Source organism: Sphaeramia orbicularis, chromosome 10 (assembly GCF_902148855.1).
Source record: "Sphaeramia orbicularis chromosome 10, fSphaOr1.1, whole genome shotgun sequence".
In the NCBI taxonomy this organism is placed as follows: Eukaryota; Metazoa; Chordata; class Actinopteri; order Kurtiformes; family Apogonidae; genus Sphaeramia; species Sphaeramia orbicularis.
This window is the reverse complement of record NC_043966.1, coordinates 37348183-37368819: the sequence shown is the minus strand read 5'-3', so window position 1 is coordinate 37368819 and position 20637 is coordinate 37348183. Positions and strand designations below refer to the sequence as shown.

The following is a 20637-nucleotide window of genomic DNA, read 5'->3' as shown; positions in this document are numbered from 1 at the left end:
GATGCGAGGCATTTACATGCACTTCATATGTACATCATGACCTAAGACATATACTTCCTGTCATTTTCAAAACATCCGATCTTGTCTTGTTGACCATGGCAACGCCTACAGTGTCAGCATTAGCTGTCCTAATGTGGGAGCTAATAAGACTACAAAATTGGTCACATGTTGCTGCTATCCTTCATTTCATTTCATTGTTTACCTTTTTCCTCAGGCTCATGCTGTTGCTGCATTACTTTCGTTTATATGGTTGTTTTTTGTTTTTTTTTACACATGTGCAGATGTAAAAAAAAATAAAGAAATCAGATTAACTTGTATACATGCGTGAAGACATCGGAGTATTGGGGAGAAATTTAGGTGTGTTAATCCAATTTCTCATAATCTGATAACTGCTGTTATCGGATAAAGCCTATCAGATTGTCCCGTTTACATGATCACTGGAATAATCTGATAACTTCAGAAATCGGATACTGATCGGAGTATTGGTGTACATGTAAACAGGCTCAGTGATTCACCAGTAAAAGCCATGGAGTTGAATCAGTGACAGTGGATGAGGACACTTGGTTTATGTTCGGTTAATGATAAATTTTACTGTAAAAGTAACTTTTTCTTCAGTTTTGTGTTTCTGATATAATAAACTTCAACTATAATCTTAGTTTTAATGAACTTCTACATGATCAATAATTAAATGTAGGAAAATACCTGATTTACACTGAAAAAGGCAAAATACAGAAGATAATATCATAATAAATGGTGATAAATCACTTAGGAAAAGTTAAATATGGAGAAAAATGTATTTGGGAAGTGCCACAAAATTAGCACTGGGTCTTTATGGGTTAAACCAGGTGCTGTAAAGTTTACAATAATCACTGCCTACAACTGTCAAACTGTATATACTTCTTCAAAATAACTTTAAAGGTTCACTGTGTAATATTTACTGACATCTAGAGGTGATGTTGTAGGCTCAAACCACCTGAATACTCCTCTCACCCTTGCCCAGTATGGCCACACAAATTATCATCATGTGTTTGTTTTATTTGTTATGTTATGTACAGTATGTAAACTTTACACATGGTTGTTGTAATGCATGTTAACACTGGATACTATCTGCAATAAAAAGGAAAAAAAAAAAAAAAAGAACAGGAATTCTATTTTGAGCAACTCCAGATACCAAGCCGCTACCTCATGGGCTGAAATGATATGATTAAAAAAAAAAAAAAAAAAAAAAAAAGATGAGTAGTATTGAGATTACAAACAACAAACTCTGGTTCAAGTAAAGTGAAATTATATTCTATAGGCATTGTAAAAACCCTGGTTACATTAAATAAAATATGGCAACAAAGTGATATCAGATATTGATTAGAGTTAAATTCTTGAAACAATTTAAATTGATTTAAAAAAGCTCATCAAATATTATCTCAAAACTTGAAAGATTTCATTCGATTTGCTAAATGTTTAAAGACATAGACATCTCTATTAAGCCTCTATTAGACTGATTTTATTCAGATTTACCTACTTTTTGCCTGTGGTTTCAGATTTCAGACATCAAAATTTTGTCCAATCACAGGTGTTTTCAGACAAGTAGGAGGTTCAATACTGACTGACAGCTGTAATTACCAATCACTGATGACATTCTGTCGGATTCAACATAAACATGACTCTACTACTCTACGACGTCAGTGAAACGGTGTCAGATTCACATTAATTTTTTTTAGATTTAGACCGACAGGAAAGACCTACAGGAAAAATAGATGTTTTTTTTCAGATTCTGGCATTTCCCCTCATGATTTTATTCATTTTCCATACTTAGCAAACTTAGCTTTTTATCAAAATATCAATAAATTAAGACAAGTGTCAAGTATAATAAGAGTAAGAATCAAGTATAATCGCAGCATGATGTAAAAAATCCAAAATGGTTGAAATCAATAACTATCAAAAGAGGTAAAGCAATACTATTTCATCATGCACATTTTATAACAGAAGATTTTTTTCACTGAAATTAGTTCAAATAAACCAGCTAATAATAAAAAAATACCACTAAGTTTGTTAAAAAGATCAATTTATCTATTGACATATCACTAATTCACCCCAGTCTCAATTTTTTATAGTCTTTATCTTATATGTAAAGTATAAATATAAAGTAGTATATAGTCTATATATAGATTTAAACCTACATTCTGTTTTTTTCAGTAACTGCAATAGATTACAGTTGTATTTTGTTATGTAGTGATGTAATGCTGTTACATGTGTTCAGTTACTCTTTAATACAGCCCATAAATACAGTCTTGCATGATGTCATGTGAGTCATCTTTAATTAATAATACATACATATTCTTTTTTTTGAAAATTCCCAGTGGTCTATAAGCCTTAAACATGGTGTCAGAGTGAGGTTGTCAAGTAGGTCACAAGAAATCGAGTGGTTTTTGTTTGTTTTTTTATCTTCACATCGATTTGGTAAACACAGAAAAAAATTGAATGTGTAGCAAACAGCCATTTTATCATTTTTCTCCATTTTAAACAGATAAAATCAAGTAAATTTTCCACAGCGTCATGCAGCAGAACAGTATGAGTCGGGTTTAAGTTATGAAAATCATACCGCATCCTCACAACACATCTTCATATCTAAATAGGTTATTTGTCACTGCCCTGTAGAATGACCTGCATAAACACTGTCTGATCATCCCTAACAGCAGAAACACATGCTCCGGCAGCTCAAACCTTGTTGTTATCCTCAGTCAACAAAACAGAATGAGGATAACAAAACAGAGGTGATCCACGGGTGCATATGCGCCTGAGATATGACACTCACAGGTTGTCACCGGAAAAGTAAACATATGTATATTTTTAGGAATTTGAACAAGTACCCGATGGGTTATTTGTGAGTGTCAGGAGTTTCAACAAAATTAAACGTGACAGAAAAATTAATTACATCATAGTTATTGGACCTGGGTAAAGTAAAAAAAAAAAAGTGTTTCTGTGTTTCCACAGAAAGTCATAACACTTGGAGCCTTGAAATTATGTTCATTTTTTCCTTCATTATGAGTCAAAGAATACTGGGAGATTGAAATGACATTGAAGCTTCTGATGGATCATTGAATTTAAAACCAAAATTTCATGTTTTGTGCCAGAATAAAAATGTCTTTAGAGAAGTTGCAGCACATCTCAAAAAGGAAGTACTCGGTGTCCCAATCACAAAGAGTCAGAGAAGGGCTCATAGAAATTCTGAAAGGCGGTAGTCAAACCTCGGCCAAGAATCGTGAAGAACCAAGGAAATCATAGCAAGAGGGTTTACGAAAGGCAAATTTATGCTGACTTAGAGTGAGGCTGTACTTGTAAAGATGCCTTCTATTCAAGTAATACATTAGGTAGATCACTATACAGACTGACAGCTACCTTGTTTGTAGTTGGAGTGTGTAAGGTAGCTTCAGAGAGATTACTGAAGCTCACTGTGTGTGTAATGAAGCCCTGAGTCAATAAGAGATGCAGGCTCAAGGCCAAAGGCTAGAGTCTGTGCATCAAAGGTGCTCCGTCTGTACCAGTCAGTGTGCTCCTGCATGCTTGTATCTGATTGACAGCCTCCAGGTCCCTGGTCCTATTCTGCTTTTTCCCAGGGAAGGAACGCAGAGTTAGTTATGGGTGCCTTGTTAAAGCTATGTCAGGTTGACAACGTCAGCGTGATCATGGGAAATATGACACGCGTGTCCCCTTTAACTGGTCGAGATGGCCAACGCTGGCAGCTGGGTTGTCAACCTTCACTGGGAGCCTGGCAAGCTGACAGGAGGAGTGGAGCTTTGCCACTGTGGAGAAATAAATTGCATTTTACTGGAGGTGAACAGGCAGCACGCACACATTCATATAGATGGGGGGGCATTCCCCTCAGTTGGGGGTGAGGGGGTTCTGATGAGGGGGGAGGGCAGTGAAGAACCACCTTGATTCTTTAAATACACTGACAGACAAAATAAATAAAAGAAACGGTGGCAGGCACAGTTTAGTTTGGCAGTTCAATTGAACCTGTCTGTGTAAGAGTCAGTGGCAGAAAAAAGAGGCAGTAAATGTTTGCACCTGGGTGTCATTATCGCCTGTGACCAGCGGCCGGACCTGCATCCACACACACTCACACAGGTCCACACAGGAAAATGTGGAACCACAATCTGAAACTGTAAATCCTCCTGGCTTTGATAAAGACTTCACTGGAGTCAGAGATATCTGTCTGTACGGCAAACTTTTTTTTTTTGGTGGGGGGGGTTAAGCTGTAGGTACAGATTGACAATCCTTACCACTGTAGAACTACTTCTTCACTCATCATAACATTTGTTTCCTCCCATCTGATCCCATTTTCTCTTTATGCTTTTCGGCGTGGTTGGTGTGTATGGTAAAAGAGTCTCTATTGATAGACCTACTTGTGTTTGTTTGATGTTCTAAACAGTGCGACATAATCTGCAGACGCTCAACGCTGATCCAAACCCCTCAGCCTTTCATGGGGCTTTCTAGTCCAAAGCATTTCAATTGCTTTTATAATTGAGTTTGTCTGCTGCCTATGTGATTGCTTTGGATGTCTTTTTTTTTTTCTTTTTTTTTTGCTATCAAACAAGGCAATTACTGCCAAGCAGGCGCATATTTTCACAAAAATTGTTTATTCGCATAAAAATTATCATGCAACTATTGCAAAATCTCCTTCCAGCTCTGCATGGTGACAATGTCTCGCCTCGCCATACATGTGTAGTTGGGAACTACCAGCTGAAAAAGACGACTATCAATAATTAATTAATGCGGGTTAATATGTTAACAAACTTATAGTGGTTGATAATTAGATGAGCCACAGTGTCTGATTCAGACTTAATTACTAAGCCAGTGTCTGTTCTGTGGGGCTTCAATGAATAATTAATTATAAGAAGCATGAATTATTTCTGCTTACCAAAGATCTAGCAGAAATGCACGCCCGTCTTCGTTTATAGTTTTATCTTGTATTGATTGATGATAAGTGTTTGATTGGGGAAATTAAGAGCCGCTGGATATAGCCCTTGTACTACAGTACTGCAGTTAAGTATTGTGCATGTCATACATCACAGAGAAGTGTTTAATGCAGGATTGTATGTACAGAGACAATATGATTGATAGCTGTATGAACAACTCATAGAAAAATCTGTCATTCTTTTTCCCGTATGTGTAGAAGCATGCACACGTGTCAGGTATACACAAAACATGTCACAGCTGAACCTGTATATGCAGACACATCTTCTGTGTGGTGCGCATTGCCATTTTGCTGAGATTGAGTGAGCAGGTTTATTTTCTCCCCTTAAGTGCACATGGGCAAGCTCAGTGTCTTCACCAAAGTTGTGTGCATGTGTGTGTGTGTGTGTGTGTGTGTGTGTGGGTGTGAATTTCTCATCTGCAGACACTCTGATTTATCCGCTCTATATTTGCATATGCGCACAATGTGATTAACTGCCATGCCTTATCTTTTCGCCTAGCTACTTCACCGCACGCATGCATGCACACGCGCCCACTCACACCGCGACACAGGCTTGCACACGTGAACATGCAGACACATTCACATATTATACTTTCACTTACAAATAGTGCTCTGCATTGTCAAAAGAAATGATGAAAGGGAACAGTAAGTCACACAGCTAGGTATAGACGTTTTCAAAACAGTATATTCTTCACTTTACAGTTGGACGATGGGAGTTAGTGACCCCAGTGGGCTTTACCGAGCTCATATTGTTTACTTTAGAATCATTAAGTATGGTCAACTGTCCAGGTGAGACTGTCCATCTGTGTACTCTGACCTGTCAATCACAGGCATAAGGTTTGTATAGAATTACTATAGGCTATAATCAACTACAACTACCATCATTTAGGGGCTGTAATAATATGTCAGTTCATATCATTAACACCCACTGCACCTGAGGGGATATGGGAGGTCAGACTAAAGCCTTACTCCTCAGGGTGTCCGTAAGTGTATATTTGTGTGCACGACTCACCTCTGTACCCATGTGCTGCAGCACTTGTGTGGGTGTCTGAAAGTTTTCAGGTATAAATAGAGCTTCCTTACATGCACACATTATGCTTTCGGCTCCCTAAACAGATCCTGTAATAGGTTTCCTTTGCTGACTCCGTTGCTGCTTTTCCACTGAAATGGTTGTTTTACCAGGCGACAGACAATGAAGTGTTTGTTTTCTATACATTTCTACATCTCTCCTTGCTTTCATCCACAACAGGCAGCCTTTTTTGGCAGCTTTTACCGTCGACATTTGATGGGTGAATGTAAAAGGGAAACTTGAATAACACCAGGAGGTTGACTTCCTGTACTCTCGAAGGCTCAGGTGTTAGTGAATGTTCTTAGTATGCACACAGACACAAACCCCGAGCAGACTGATGCTAGTGTACGCCATCAGGGCTGCCTACTGTTACTGTTAAAAAAGAAACATAATCCAAAACTTATGCTATAATTAGACTTTGTCACTTCATCTCATTTCACACCTCGCACCTTTCGTCACCTGTCTAACTCTTTGCTTTGAACGTCCCTGGTGACTCCTTCCCTTCAAATAGCTGTAATCAACACTGATGCTCTCGAAGACCCCTCTCCAAGGCATTAATCAGATTGGATTGTATTGCTGTGCCACAGGGGGCTGTTATAACGGAAATTCTTTTGACAAGGACAAGGAACAAAGAGATTCTCTGATTGAGAGTGATTGGCCTGTAATGCTAAATTGAGACAATTTCTCATCATGTCCCTTTTGCTCATCACTACCTCTCTTCTACTTCCCACCTCTTTTGGCGCTGTCTTTTTTTGTTGCTTCTCTTGCTGTGTTTTCACCCTAAATCTAAGCTGAATGCGAATAGCATCGCTGTATCATCCTCTCCTTCACTCCACTCTTTACCCCTCCCACTGTGTTTCAAGGTCAGTGCAACTCAGTCTAATTCACTTTTCTTTGATGATAAAATCCAGCCCCAACTTTAGCCAAATGTCCATCTCCCTCTGGAGTTGAGATTTATCTCAATTATTCCTCCACTGGCATGTCTGCCAGCTTCTAAACATGAGTATCAGAGTGCCAGGTCTGTCCGGGGAGAAATGGTAAATCTTTTGATGTCTTCCGAGTATGCATCGGCTACACAGAAGGGCTGTAAATTCCCTTAACACAGTATAGAGCTTTACCCACTACAGCAGGAAATCCAGCCCCTGACAAGGAGAATGTGGACTAATCTGCAGCCTTTTCAATAAACATGGCGAAATACTCTTAAATAACACACAAACTGGCTTAAATCCTTTTACCAATACCGAGCAATAATAGCCATTGTTGTGCTTATGTGAGGATGAATAAGTCATTCGGTCCTGTATTTATTGTTGATGATAGATTGGCAGCTATTTAGAAGGACGTTTGTGCGAGGACATGCAGATCCTGAGTGTGCATACTGAGGGTATCAGAAGACACAAAGGCAAGAAATAATTGAGGGAATTTAGGATGGAAGCCAGTGAAACTGAGGGAGACAAGAAGAAAGAGTAATATCCAGGGACATGGAGAGAGAACAGAAATCAGTATTGAGAGGAGAGGGAGTCCTGGCTGCCTCGTCATGTCCTTGTGCAGGATTTATGAGCTCTAAGATCAGGGACAGGTTTAGGGTAGAAGTGCTAGGAGGAGGAATGGATGAGAAAGTGAAAGAAAAGTAAGGAAGGAGATGGATCCAAGGATAGAGTCAGAGCGGGGAGAATGTGGCGAATTTCTAGGTCCGGGTTGTGAGTGGTGGGGTTGAGACATCCCTTCTGCATAATGCCAGGTGACAGGAGGAGAAATGGCAAGGCCGGGAGGAGGAATAAAAGGAAGAAAAAATGGGCTGAACAGAGGAAAACAGAGCCCAGACATTATTGAGGGGGTCAAAGGCCGCTGATTTGATTAGCACTTGTAAGAAACAGGGCAAGATCGAAAGAGTGCAACAACAGAAGAAAGTAAAGGACAAGAAGGGGAAAAAAAAAAAAAAAAAACATAAAAATGAGAGCAGTGGAAGATCAAGTTAGGGGGCTGGAGAGCGAGTGAACACCAGAAGAGGATGGTGGGAGTCAGGGAAGTTGGCGATGTGAGGCTAGGTGGCTGTGTGGGTGGTGTAATCTGTCTGTGTCAGAGGGATGATGAAGGGGCCAGGAGGGAGAGCTCTGCAGTTCACCTTCTGGCCTCTGGAGGAAACACACTGACCCTGGCCCTCCCCCTGCCCACCTCCCTTCTCCACCTCCAGTCCACCTGCACGATTTATGACTCGCAGGGTCGGCCCAGGGTTGCTCGGTTTGAGGACATTTGTGAATCTAGTTGCAGTGGCAGCGCATGGTTGAGTGTTTATGTGTGTGTCGGTGCATAAGTTGAATGAAATCATGTGTACAGAAAGCTATTGTATGTCAAGGAGGATGAGACCTTAGTGCTGCCTGGGGGAAAAGGACAGTAGTGTTTTCGGTGCTATAGGCTCAGAAAGTGAGCACAGGCACATTGCCACATAATCCAGAAGGACAGCATTTGACAGGAGAGGGACTGACAGAATAGTGCATGATGAGGGAGGGCTTTGAATTATTTATGTAAGCTTTATTTAACAAGCATATCTCTAGAGATGGACCTTTACAAAGGAGACCTGACCAAATTGGCAGCACAAGATGGTGTCGCGCAGTTGCACAAGTCTCTCCCTCTATATGTACTTTAACTCTGTAACAATTACAAAAGATACAACCAAGCCAAACAGAGTCTAATGAAATCAATTAGATCGTTCAAAATTTATTATAAGGATTGATATAAATTAATGCAGAAAACAAAACTGGTTTCAGTATATAGCCATGTGATGCTTTTGTGATGCTTAAAAAGTGTATTTGTACAAATCAAATTGTTTCTGTATAGAAACATGGGTTTCTGAGTTTTTAAATCTCTTAGGTATGGAGCAAATAACAGATACTTAATGGCACTAATTTTAGAAGTGAAACCATTTGGAACCAGGTGAGGAGGTGCATATCACTGTCACAAATATTAAGTTGAAGGACTATACATGCAGAGCAACAGACAATCTTCTCAGTTCTTTTTTTTCTTAATCCTGATCTAGCCTTGTATAGGATCTTTGGATTCCATTTGATAATTTAAATGATTATTTATCTAAGTTGCGAGTACTTGCACTGTCCTTTCATGTGGTATTGTTGTGAAAGATAATAATGTTCTGTCTTAGTCTGGTTTGTTGTTGTGGTTTGTGGTTTTCATCATGGTTTAGATCTGTGTTTTTTGTTGTCATGCATAATTGCAAAAATCAATAAAATGTGGGGAAAAAGTGTATTTGTAGCTTCATCATCTTTAACAGACTTGTATTACCATTAGGTTAGTAAAATAAAAATGGATTAGTATCTCTTGATGTGAAAGCTCTATATCGTCGGCTTCCTGATAAAACCTGCTAAAGTGACATTTTTGGTTGGGAATAAAAACCTGCTATCTCCCCTATTATAGCTTCAAATTTCAGTCTCCTGTGAAAGTTGTTTACATTCCATCATAAGTACCAATATTAAAGGAACAGATATTTTTTTGTCATATTTCACAGTTTCCTGTTATATAAACAGTTTTTTGTTTCTCCTGTAAAATTTGCCAAAAGTCACGTAGCAGGTTTTATCAGGAAGCCGACGATATTATTTTCATGTTATTTTCACATTAACCCAATACATTTTTATATTATAACAACATGCAAATTATTCACATCATAAAAAACCTTTCACATCATTTCTAGATATTATTAGTTTTTTTTATAATGTAACAAATGTTAACAGTCATAAAATAATTTGCTGTATTTCCTCAAATAAACAAAAGTCAGTAATAAGACGGGTTTCTTATAATAGCCAGTGTCAAGGACAACAGGAACAAATTAAAGCTTCTTCTTAATTACAGGCAGGGTAAAAAAAATAAATTAATAAACAAAGAATAGGGATAAACTTATCTGTCATTTAATGCACTGCCTGTTGAACACAATGTACATTTCTGCAAGATTAATTTAATCCAATCAACAATATAATCCATCTGTTTTCAGCACATCAAAATTATACAGTGTTTAACTCTGGTAAGAAATGAATGGTCTCTATCCACTGAAACATGAGAGGGCTTTTATTTTAAAAGGTTAAGAGAGTTTTGGTTTGTAGAAAAGAGATCATGGATCAAATTAGGTTTCTTACTATCTGGACAAGGCCTGCTATTTTCGGCCGTGGAGAGACATAAGACCACTATTTACAGAAATATGGTCTAGGCCTAATGTACATAAAATATCATGCATTATAACAAGATTGTTATTGTTTGTGATAGAAATGTTAAAGTATTTGTTAGCTACCTTGTTATAATGTGAAAATATGAAAATCAGAAATCATTATGGCATGAAAGTATCTTGTTTTAAAACTTCTCACTTTTTTACTTTTCCATAACTTACTGATTGTGTCTCTTTTCTAATTCCAGTCATTCCTCATAATTTTCTGTCCATTGTTCATTTTTTTTTAATGTGATGGGTGGTCAGATCGTCGTTTGAATGTTTTTTTTCTGAAGTTTCTGTCCTGCAGAGCCGTTGGCGAGGCTGACAAAGTAAATGGATTGACTCATAATATTGGTAGTGGAATTGTCACACAGAAAGGGAAAATAATGAACTTGAGAATGAAAGATTAATATAAAACATTAACTGAGTACAGCTGAAGACAAATCCATTAATTATAAAAAAAAAAAAAAAAAAAAAAAAAAAAAAAAAGAAAAAACTATTTATCAGAAATTAAAAAGTTGAGCTACGGTTTGCCTGTTGAATTTGTTATGGCTCCTATCATTGAAAATTAGGTTGCACCATTATGCTGTGTGATTTATTTCCCCTTGGTTAAACAGATACAGTCTTTGTCTCATTGAAGTCTACTGAGGCGTGCTTGTGGTAAAAGGATATATACATAAAGTTGACACAGCTCCATGATACACCATGAACTGAATGTACTTTTAAAAGGCGCAGTGAGCCACATGTATTAGAGATGGCAGGTAGAAATGGTGAAATATGGCTTATTGTTGCAGATGCTAAGTGAAAGCAATCAAGGTGAATTGGAGGCAAGCAGTATGAGAGGTGAGGGTTGAGTCATGGAATATTATTGCTGAGGAGCTGAGTCGAAGGGCTATTCTCTGTATGGAGATGAGACGAGGATGAAGGTCGCTCCTCATCCATTACTGATGATTTACAGTCTGCCCTGACCTTTAATACCTGTCCTACCTTTCTTTCTTTCTCTCTCTGTCTCTATGTTCGCTATCTACTGCAGAGCTCCACTTGATGTTCAGTTAAAAACTAACTCACAAAGCCAGGGTTCACATCAGATGTACATACAGTTTAATGCAGGGGTTTTCAACCTCGGGGTAGGGACCCCAAGTAGGGTCAACCGGAATTCAAATGGGGTTGCCTGAAATTTCCAGTAATTGCTAAAAAAAATAAAATAAAATAAAATAAAAACTTACTAATAAAAAATATATTGTGAGTTGAGAGAGACAATCACAATCCATAAAAGACATGATGAACTCTGAAGCTGAAACTGAAGCACTGTGGTACTGTTTATTTTTCAAATGTTCATTGTGGTTGGTTTCAGATGCTGCAGCTCTTTCATAATTCATAGTTTGTGTTATTGTTTGTTCAGTATTAATTGTCAGCCTTGTAAATACAAACTGGACTGACTGTACAGGGTGGGGAAGCAAAATTTACCATGAACATTTAGTTGTTTTTTCTCAGCAGGCACTACGTCAATTGTTTTGAAACCAAACATATATTGATGTCATAATCATACCTAACACTATTATCCATACCTTTTCAGAAACTTTTGCCCATATGAGTAATCAGGAAAGCAAACGTCAAAGAGTGTGTGATTTCCTGAATGCACTCGTCACACCAAAGGAGATTTCAAAAATAGTTGGAGTGTCCATAAAGACTGTTTATAATGGAAAGAAGAGAATGACTATGAGCAAAACTATTACGAGAAAGTCTGGAAGATACTATTAAAGAAGAATGGGAGAAGTTGTCACCCCAATATTTGAGGAGCACTTGCGCAAGTTTCAGAAAGCGTGTGAAGGCAGTTATTGAGAAAGGAGGACACATAGAATAAAAACATTTTCTATTATGTAAATTTTCTTGTGGCAAATAAATTCTCATGACTTTCAATAAACTAATTGGTCATACACTGTCTTTCAATCCCTGCCTCAAAATATTGTAAATTTTGCTTCCCCACCCTGTACATATCCTGACCAAGGAAAATAAAATTCTCACTTTGTGCAGTAATCTACACCTGGCTTTTCTGCCTCTGTCCATAATAATGTACATTATATAGACTAAATGTCTTCTAAAATCAGCATTTATTTGCAACGTAGTATAGCAAACTATTGCATGATCAAAAACAAATTATTTTTAGCAAAAAAAGGTCTCAAATTTGACTGTCTGGGGTCGCAAGAAATTTGTGATGTTAAAATGGGGTCTCAAGCCAACCACTGTTATAATGTATATATATTGTACATTGTACGTGCTTTGAGTATGCGTTAATAGAAAAGTGCTATATAAATCTAATCCATTATTATTATTATTATTATTATTATTATTATTATTATTATTATTATTATTATTATTATTATCATTATTATTATTATTATTATTATTATAAGTGTGTGCTATATTCATTCATGTATGCTCATTGATAATGCACATTTGCAGCATCAAATGTCAAAAGTTCACTGCGTCATCCTGCTCACATGTAATGTGACAAATAACTTCTTCCTCCAGTTGCATTGTTCTAATCCCTTTAGTGGGCTCTGGAATGGAAATATAATTACATTTCTGTGGTGCAGTGCCTTTGATAAGACAGCCGCATGCTGAGCTGAATGGCTAACTGAGTTGGATGCCTCTTCTCTCTCCATTTTCCTCCTCTCCCTTACACACTGCACTCCATCGCCTCTTTTCTCTTCCCTCTCTCGTGTTCTCTTTCCACCTTTTTGCCCTCACTGTTCTCTCACCCTGACTCGCTGTCTCTGTCATCTCCAAAACTCATTTGGCTTCTCTCTTTCTCCCCCACCCAGGTATTGCAGTGGATAAAAGAGGTGTTGTCTACTTCGTGGATGGCACTACCATTCAGAAGATTAATGAGAGGGGTTTGCTCTCCACCGTGATTGGCTCGAATGGACTGATGTCAACGCAGCCTCTAAGCTGTGATGCTCGCATGGATATCAGCCAGGTAAGCTAATAAACGCAGAGTGGTTTAAGTGACGAATACAAAGCTACAGCCAAATAGGACTCTGTGATAAGCTTAAAAATTTAGAAAAAAATCATCTTGGATGTGTTGTGTGCACACTAATTACGGCAATTAAATAAATCAAGGTGACTGATCACAAATAGATGTTTACTTGTTGCCATCTTTGAGTCAATGGTTGTTTTGTTAATGTAAATGACCCAAGTTCAACTGTAAAAAGTCTCAGTGACTTCTGAAATGTGTGCGTATACATCTGCATGTGTGTAAGGCTCTGGTGAGGACCAAAGACAGCTACCGCACAGATTTGATCAGCCAGCCTTCAGATCATACTGCTGACTTATATCAGGCCTATTAGAGCAGAGAATGAATTATAGATGAACTGCTGCCTCTATAGAGGAATCTCTGCCCACACATAAAGATGCAAGCGCCTGTGCCTGTCCATGTGTCTGTGTGTGTGTGTGTGTGTGTGTGTGTGTGTGTGTGTGTGTGTGTGTGTGTGCGTGTGTGTGCGTGTGTGTGTGTGTGTGTGTGAGTGAATATCCGGGTGAATCCCCACCGGGGCTCTTACATGTCTTTAAAGGGACCACTGTTACCTTGCGATCCTTCCATTTGTTGGTCGTTGTCCCCTGCAGGACCATGTATTTCATCCTCCGTGTGTGTTTGTTCTTATAAACTGCTGTGACCTCGATGTGGCGTCGGTATTGATGGGAGCTTCTATAGCCGCCCCCTCGACAGACATCAGCGCTGTAATTTATGCAAAGTGAGCAGCTGCGGGTCAGTTTAGCTCTTCGTTAATTCAGCCCGGCCCGGCTCTGCGTTCAGCCCAACTTAAGTTCCAAAAGTGATCGCCTGCCATCGCTGCAAAGTTCAATATCATGAGCAGGGGAGATTTGATGTGTGTCCTCTTTGGCTAAGGACAGGGTGAGTCCTGCTTGATGAATCTCTCTACCTTCTAAAATGGGATTTCAGACTGAACCCTCTTCTCCCTCATTTGACAGAGCCTATAATTGAACATGTCAGTGGCAATTTAACATGATCCATTTATTTACCAATCCATCCTCGGAGTCATCAATCACCTCGCTGATCCCTCAGACACACCAACACCTCGTCTCCATAGCAGACTCCACATCGCAGGTTTCACTGTGTGTGTGTGTGTGTGTGTGTGTGTGTGTGTGTGTGTGTGTGTGTGTGTGTGTGTGTGTGTGTGTGTGTGTGTGGGCAGCTGCCATGCTGTAGCATAGGTTTGTCTGTCTTTGACCCCCACAGTGTTAGCGGGCAGGGTGTGCTATTTGAGCAGGCGGCGATCATGGTTATTGGCTGACATTTGGAACAGTGCCGAGGTGAGCCAGCGTGAGTCTTGAATAAACACGGGGAAGGCTCCCTGCCCATCGCTGACCTTTGCATGAGCAGGGAGGATCAGGAGGCCTAATGCTATGTTATTAAGTAGATATTCTTTGTATCACCTGTAACTGATTCTCATGGGTGATAGCCACAGAGTGGTTTTGTTCTTTTATTTGATTTACATTTTTTTCTTCTTTTTTTTTATTTTTTTTTTTTATTGAAAAACATTTGGTGCATTTGTGTGTGTGCTTATGTGTGTGTGTGTGTGTGTGTGTGTGTGTGTGTGTGTGTGTTGTCTTACAGGTGCGCCTTGAATGGCCAACAGACCTGGCTATTAACCCTCTGGACAATTCTCTCTACATCCTGGACAACAACATCGTCTTACAGGTAAGGACACGTATCAGCAAGTAGCATCCAACATAATTAGACTAAACTATTTGGTTTCACTGTCAATCAAAATAAGACGGTTAACCTGTGACTATCTAGCTTAAGTTTCAATCATATGTGTCATATCGTTAGTCTCATAGCATAATTGTCCGAGTCATACACTATGGGGACAAGAGTATTGGGACACGTGGAATTCAGATGTTTCTTTTCTAACAGGGGTCTGGGATACAAAACAACAATTAAAAAAATGTCATAATATATATATTATAAAAGCCAAGTGGCCTCTGTGTGTGTGCCTGTATGTGTGTCTAGGGATTCACACAAAATCCAGAAAGAGGTGACTGCTGCAGTTTGGCATATTTATGCATTTTTGGTCAAGGAACGGACTAGCGAAGATGGCAAGTTGATAGGACCAGTATTTTGGGAGATATTAACGATTTTGGAATACAATAGCTTTATAATCACGTTGCTATACCCAGAACGCTTTGGCGGTGACTGCTGGACAAGTGCAGTACAGCATGCACGAATACACAACAGCATAAAAAGTACCACATCTAGAACTCATGGATCCCTACGGGTCAACGTGCTAGTAGTTTTATATTGTGATAAATGTCATTGGTTTGCATTGGTTAGTCTGGTTTAAATTGTCATCTTTGCTTCCAAAGTGTCTCAAAGATGGTTTTTACTTAATTTATTGCAACATTGAGTTTGTATTTTGTTTTTTTATCCATGACAATGATTTCAAATGTTCCACATCTACATTTCTAAAATATTTGTCATGCTCTGACTGTAAATAATATTTTTCTACCACAACTTTTGAAAGTCTCTTCTTATCTCGTCTCCTGTTTTGGCTGGTTTTCTCACAGTTATCGAGGATTTTATTTCAAGACTGGTCAAGACCACACCTGCAGGGAAATAGCAAAGCTGCCAGTGCATTGTCAGATTTATTTAACAGCATTACTGTGATTTGATAAAACAAAAAAACAAAACATTCCACCAAGAATTATGCTCATTTCTATTGTTTACTTTTTGTTTTGTCTGTCTGGAGGTGATATCAGCCAGTCTTCCTGTTTTAAACTTTTACATCCTAAACAACAAATAATTCATCTGTAACAACAGTGTCCATAAGAAAACAGACTAGAAGCCCAGAGAGGCCCTGTCAAACATGTTCTATGATAAGATTTACCTTTCACTGCGAGAGGTTTAGTGAATATAAGCTGTCCCTTTTACCCTTCTGTGCATATTCTGCATGTTTCAGGGTTCTAGGTTCAGCTCTTTGCCACTTATTTGCTATTTGGCAAGTTACACAAGCTGCCTAATTTAACATAGGCTACATGGAGGGATGTTGTTAGTGTAGTGTAGCTTTGTTAGAGACTGAGAGGACAGGGCATGGTGACAAATTGTCATTTTGTAGAATTACTGTATATTTCTGTTGATAACAAACTATGAGAGACAGGTGGGACAGGCTGCCCCTGCTGTGTATCTGGCCTGGTCTCTGTCTTAAATTGGTCCCAACCCATCAGAGTATCCGTCTTGTCTCAGTTTCAACACACTCTGGTCTTGGTTGTGACTTGGTTCTTGTTTTGACTATAACACTGTATAATTTCCAAGTCCTTTTTTCTTAGGCTTATTTCTTTTATGGGTGACATTAACACCACTGCAGTAAAAAAAAAAAAAGCAAGAGAAGAAATATTTCACACAATTCCTGACCTGTCACTGAAGGTACATTCAGAGCTAATGTGTCTGGTAATAACGGAGAGAAGAAGACTGACTTGTGAAAAGAATAACGCGTCATCCACAGATCCTGCAGAAGTTGGTTTTTTTTTTTGTTTTTTTGCATAAATGTCACTCAGGTTCTGCTGATGATTTTAAAATGAATGGTTTTACTGCTTTACAGTCTATGTTGTAACAACCAAATGAGTCATTAGGTGAGACGGCCTTAAGTCTGGTGATGTTGGGTATACTACGTTGACAGTAAGAGAGTGACATTCCAGAGAGTAATTAGTGTAAATATCTAATTCTAAACCAGAGGTGGTACAAGTACCTACTGCAGTCAAGAAAAGACTTGAGTGATGTGTACACGACATGAATAATTACTTCATTTTTTGTCATGTTTTTACATATATCCACACAAATATCTCCACTGTACCACTTAGTTTTTCACAACATGCTTGTTTTACTTATGTTCTTTTGTAACTGAGGGGGATAATCAGTCATTGTGTGTGGGCCTTCACAACATTGTGAGGGATTTTGGCATAAATGGATGGCTTCATAACACATGTACCCATCACTGAATATCACAAACGACAAACATAACAAGATGGGAAATGATGTAAAAGACATGACAAGACAAAAACAGACCATAAAGGGAGACTGGACCATGAGGAAGATGCATTATTCTGTTATCGAGACTGAAAACAACTCCCGTATTGGTGCCACAGGATTTTTTTTTTTTTTTATCAAATTTTATCATATTTGAAGTTTAAAAGTAGTTGCATTAGATTATTAAAATATCTGCCTATACTTAAACTGAGAATGTTGCGCACTCCGCCCAGACGTTTGTGGGAGATGGCTGCATTATGTGAGTTTTTGAAAAAACCATGAACTAGCTACGTGACCTCACTTGTCTGTAGTTTATTCAACAACAACCACGACAATAATGGCCCCAATGACACACATGCATGCAACAACTTCCTCTGAGTCAATATCAGTCGATCAGACATGAAACATCGAACAAAGCAGTGCTGCTTGTTTTAAATAAAACCTTTGTAAATGCATTAGCTTTTTAAACAAAATATGTAATGATTTTATTAACAACCATTTTAATTGTAATATTAAATTTGTATAAACCTGTATTTTCCCTCATTAACTAAATATAAATGTAATTATATTGTACCTGTGTACTTCAGTACCAATATATATAAAATTATAATAATACCTGAGAAGAAATAGACCCCTTAATGACCCATGGATAACATTTCACGAAAATAATGCGCTTTTTAACCTACAAAAACCTGCCACAAGAACTTTTCAGAGCCTCACTTTTACTTGACTAAATCAGCACTTTTACTTTTTTTTTTAATCTAGAATTCTATTTGAGTGAAGAATGTGTGTTTGTCCTATGTTTTGTTCAGGTGTCAGAAAATCTCCAAGTACGTATTGTAGCGGGCCGTCCCATCCACTGCCAGGTTCCAGGTATCGACCATCACCTGATGAGCCGGGCGGCGGTGCGCGCCACATTGGAGGCTGCCAAGGCCATCACAGTGTCTCACCTGGGCACACTGTACATCGCAGAGACTGACGAGAGACGCATCAACCGCATTCAACAGGTCACTAATAACAAAACAAGTATTATGAGGCATTTTAGAGTTGCTTCAAATCATACGTTTAATTAAAACCAGTCAGTCTTGATACCAATCACAAGGAAAGCTTTTGCGCAAGACTCTTAAGCTTCCATTTTGTGTTTCATAGGTCATTTCTGTTTTATTTATATTCCTGACCACAGAGCAAGGATGCTTTATAGTTTACCAGAAAGAGAAAGAATAATGTGTTGCATGTGGTGAGGTTCCACTAATGCTGTGTAGTAAACAGGTGTTGAGAATATGCTTCCCCAGGGAGCAGCAAGATTCTATTGCATTAAAAAAAACAACCCAAAAGCCCATTTCAGCTTTGGAGGGAAAAAAAAAAAAATCCCATTGTCCATTAGCTCCATTAGCTAGCAGCATGCTATCATAGGCTGACAGCATTTGGGCAACAGCGCCACAGAGACACTACCTGCTGCACAGAATCGATATTCCCTTTGTGGTCAGCTGCACCATGCTGAGCACATGTGGAGGCAAACAGGAACAGAGACTAAGTCAGATGTCTGTGTGGTGGAGTCTGGGCAGCCTTGTTACTATAGATAAGGCAAGGAAAAATGCAGTTATGTACTATATTTGTGCCATTTATGGGCTCAAATTAATCATGCATCTTAGGACGACTTACACAGAAAGTCAAACTAGGACTAAAAGTCCTCCTGCAGCAGAGCAGGAATTAAAAGTTATTTATGAAAGCTTGACACACACACACACACACTATGAGCAAGAAGTCGTTCTCCTTTGAGAAGGGTTTAAAACACTGAACCGTTAAATAAGATGTTGTTCGTCCTCATCATTTGGCAAAAAATGAAGTGATTGTAGGAAAAGACAGGAACATGTGTGACTTCTAGGACTGTGCAGTTAAGGCTCAATGTACTTTAATGTATTCACATACAAATGCACCTTTGCATTGAATTTTAATGATTTTTTTTTTTTGCCAAGTTTTATTAAATGTTAAAGTATGCACAGCCAAGTTGCTGCAAGTGTTGAATGTTATTAAAGGTTATTGAATTAGAATTTACTTTGCGTGATATTGGAGCTTTGACGTGAAAAGTCACAGTTTTTATATCAAGTTAGCAATTCAGCCTATTTTAACTTAAGCACATAACTAATTTATCTAATTTGTTTATCACATTTATAGCTAAATAGTACTAAATCATGTCTTTTCAGTCACTATAAATGTAAGGCTTTCCATTTCAGATTTTATTGCTTCACTGAATGTACGTGCAGGTTTGCTGAAATGATGTTCAGAACTGGTGAACCATCCCAAATGAGAAGTGTTTTCCTCAGCTAAAAACATAACTTTCTGGTAACTTTGGACAAATTTCCTTTCTAAAATGCAAATAAACATGGGTTTCAAATTAATGGAAAAATATGAGACCAGTAGACCAACAGAGCTGCTTTATAAGCCACATTTTAAATCAAGTTTCTCTCAGGGATAATAAACTGTAAGAATCATAATCAAATATGGAATATTGCCCAATAATTCTCCAACAATACACGCACCCCTTGGGCCAGTAAATGCGCTCCCGCCCCTCAAGATTAGTCATAATCAAATCATTTAGCTTTTTTTTTCCTGTGTTCATGCATTCTGCATCAGGTCAGTTTAATTTGATTTGGGAGCCTGATGTTAGTAAAACGAAAAAGGTTTGGTTTTTTGTACAAAGAAGCATCAGCCCATAAACACTGATCTGCATTCTCAGCTCAGGTTTTTATGAAATGCCATCAGTATTATCTTGTTGTGTGGAGAGATTAGGTGTAACAAACAGTGTAAGTGATGATAATCTTCTCTTCAACAATGACCTCTTGCAGTATTATGTAGCCGTGTGTCACGTGGACCTTTTATGAACACTCCACAGGTGTCGACCAATGGAGAGATATCAGTTATCTCTGGAGCTCCCACGGACTGTGACTGTAAGATAGACCCCAACTGTGACTGCTTCTCTGGTGGGTCATCAAACAGGACACACATACACACACGCATACGCATACACACAAGGTTGTTATGTGAATGCAGGATTAAGTAATATGAGCGCATTAGATTATGTCTAATAGGATTACATTGCTGAACATGTAATTGCACTTAAAATCATGTCAGATCATATCACACTTGGCCTGGTTTGAGGGAACCACAAGCTACAACTCTTTAAAAGCTTGTGACACAACGTACTTGAATTGAAATAGTCAGTGTGTCTTGAAATTGAGTGATTAAATCTCACTGCCTGTGTGTCCCTGTTGGCCAATGATTTTATTAGCAGAGGTTGAGGGGAACTTTCTCCTACTTGTTTGTCTCCGGCACTGTTGTTTTCA

The 20637-nt window shown here is 38.5% G+C and overlaps 1 protein-coding gene across 1 annotated transcript in view; it reads left to right on the top strand.

The window, feature by feature from the left end:
- The window catches only part of tenm1 (teneurin transmembrane protein 1), a 269383-nt gene that overhangs the window by 225448 nt on the left and 23298 nt on the right, over nt 1–20637 (top strand). The window contains exons 23-26 of the mRNA XM_030145470.1: nt 13074–13228; nt 14888–14971; nt 18106–18300; nt 20187–20274. Coding sequence (XP_030001330.1) covers nt 13074–13228; nt 14888–14971; nt 18106–18300; nt 20187–20274 — 522 coding nt within the window. The remainder of the gene's footprint in view (nt 1–13073; nt 13229–14887; nt 14972–18105; nt 18301–20186; nt 20275–20637) is intronic.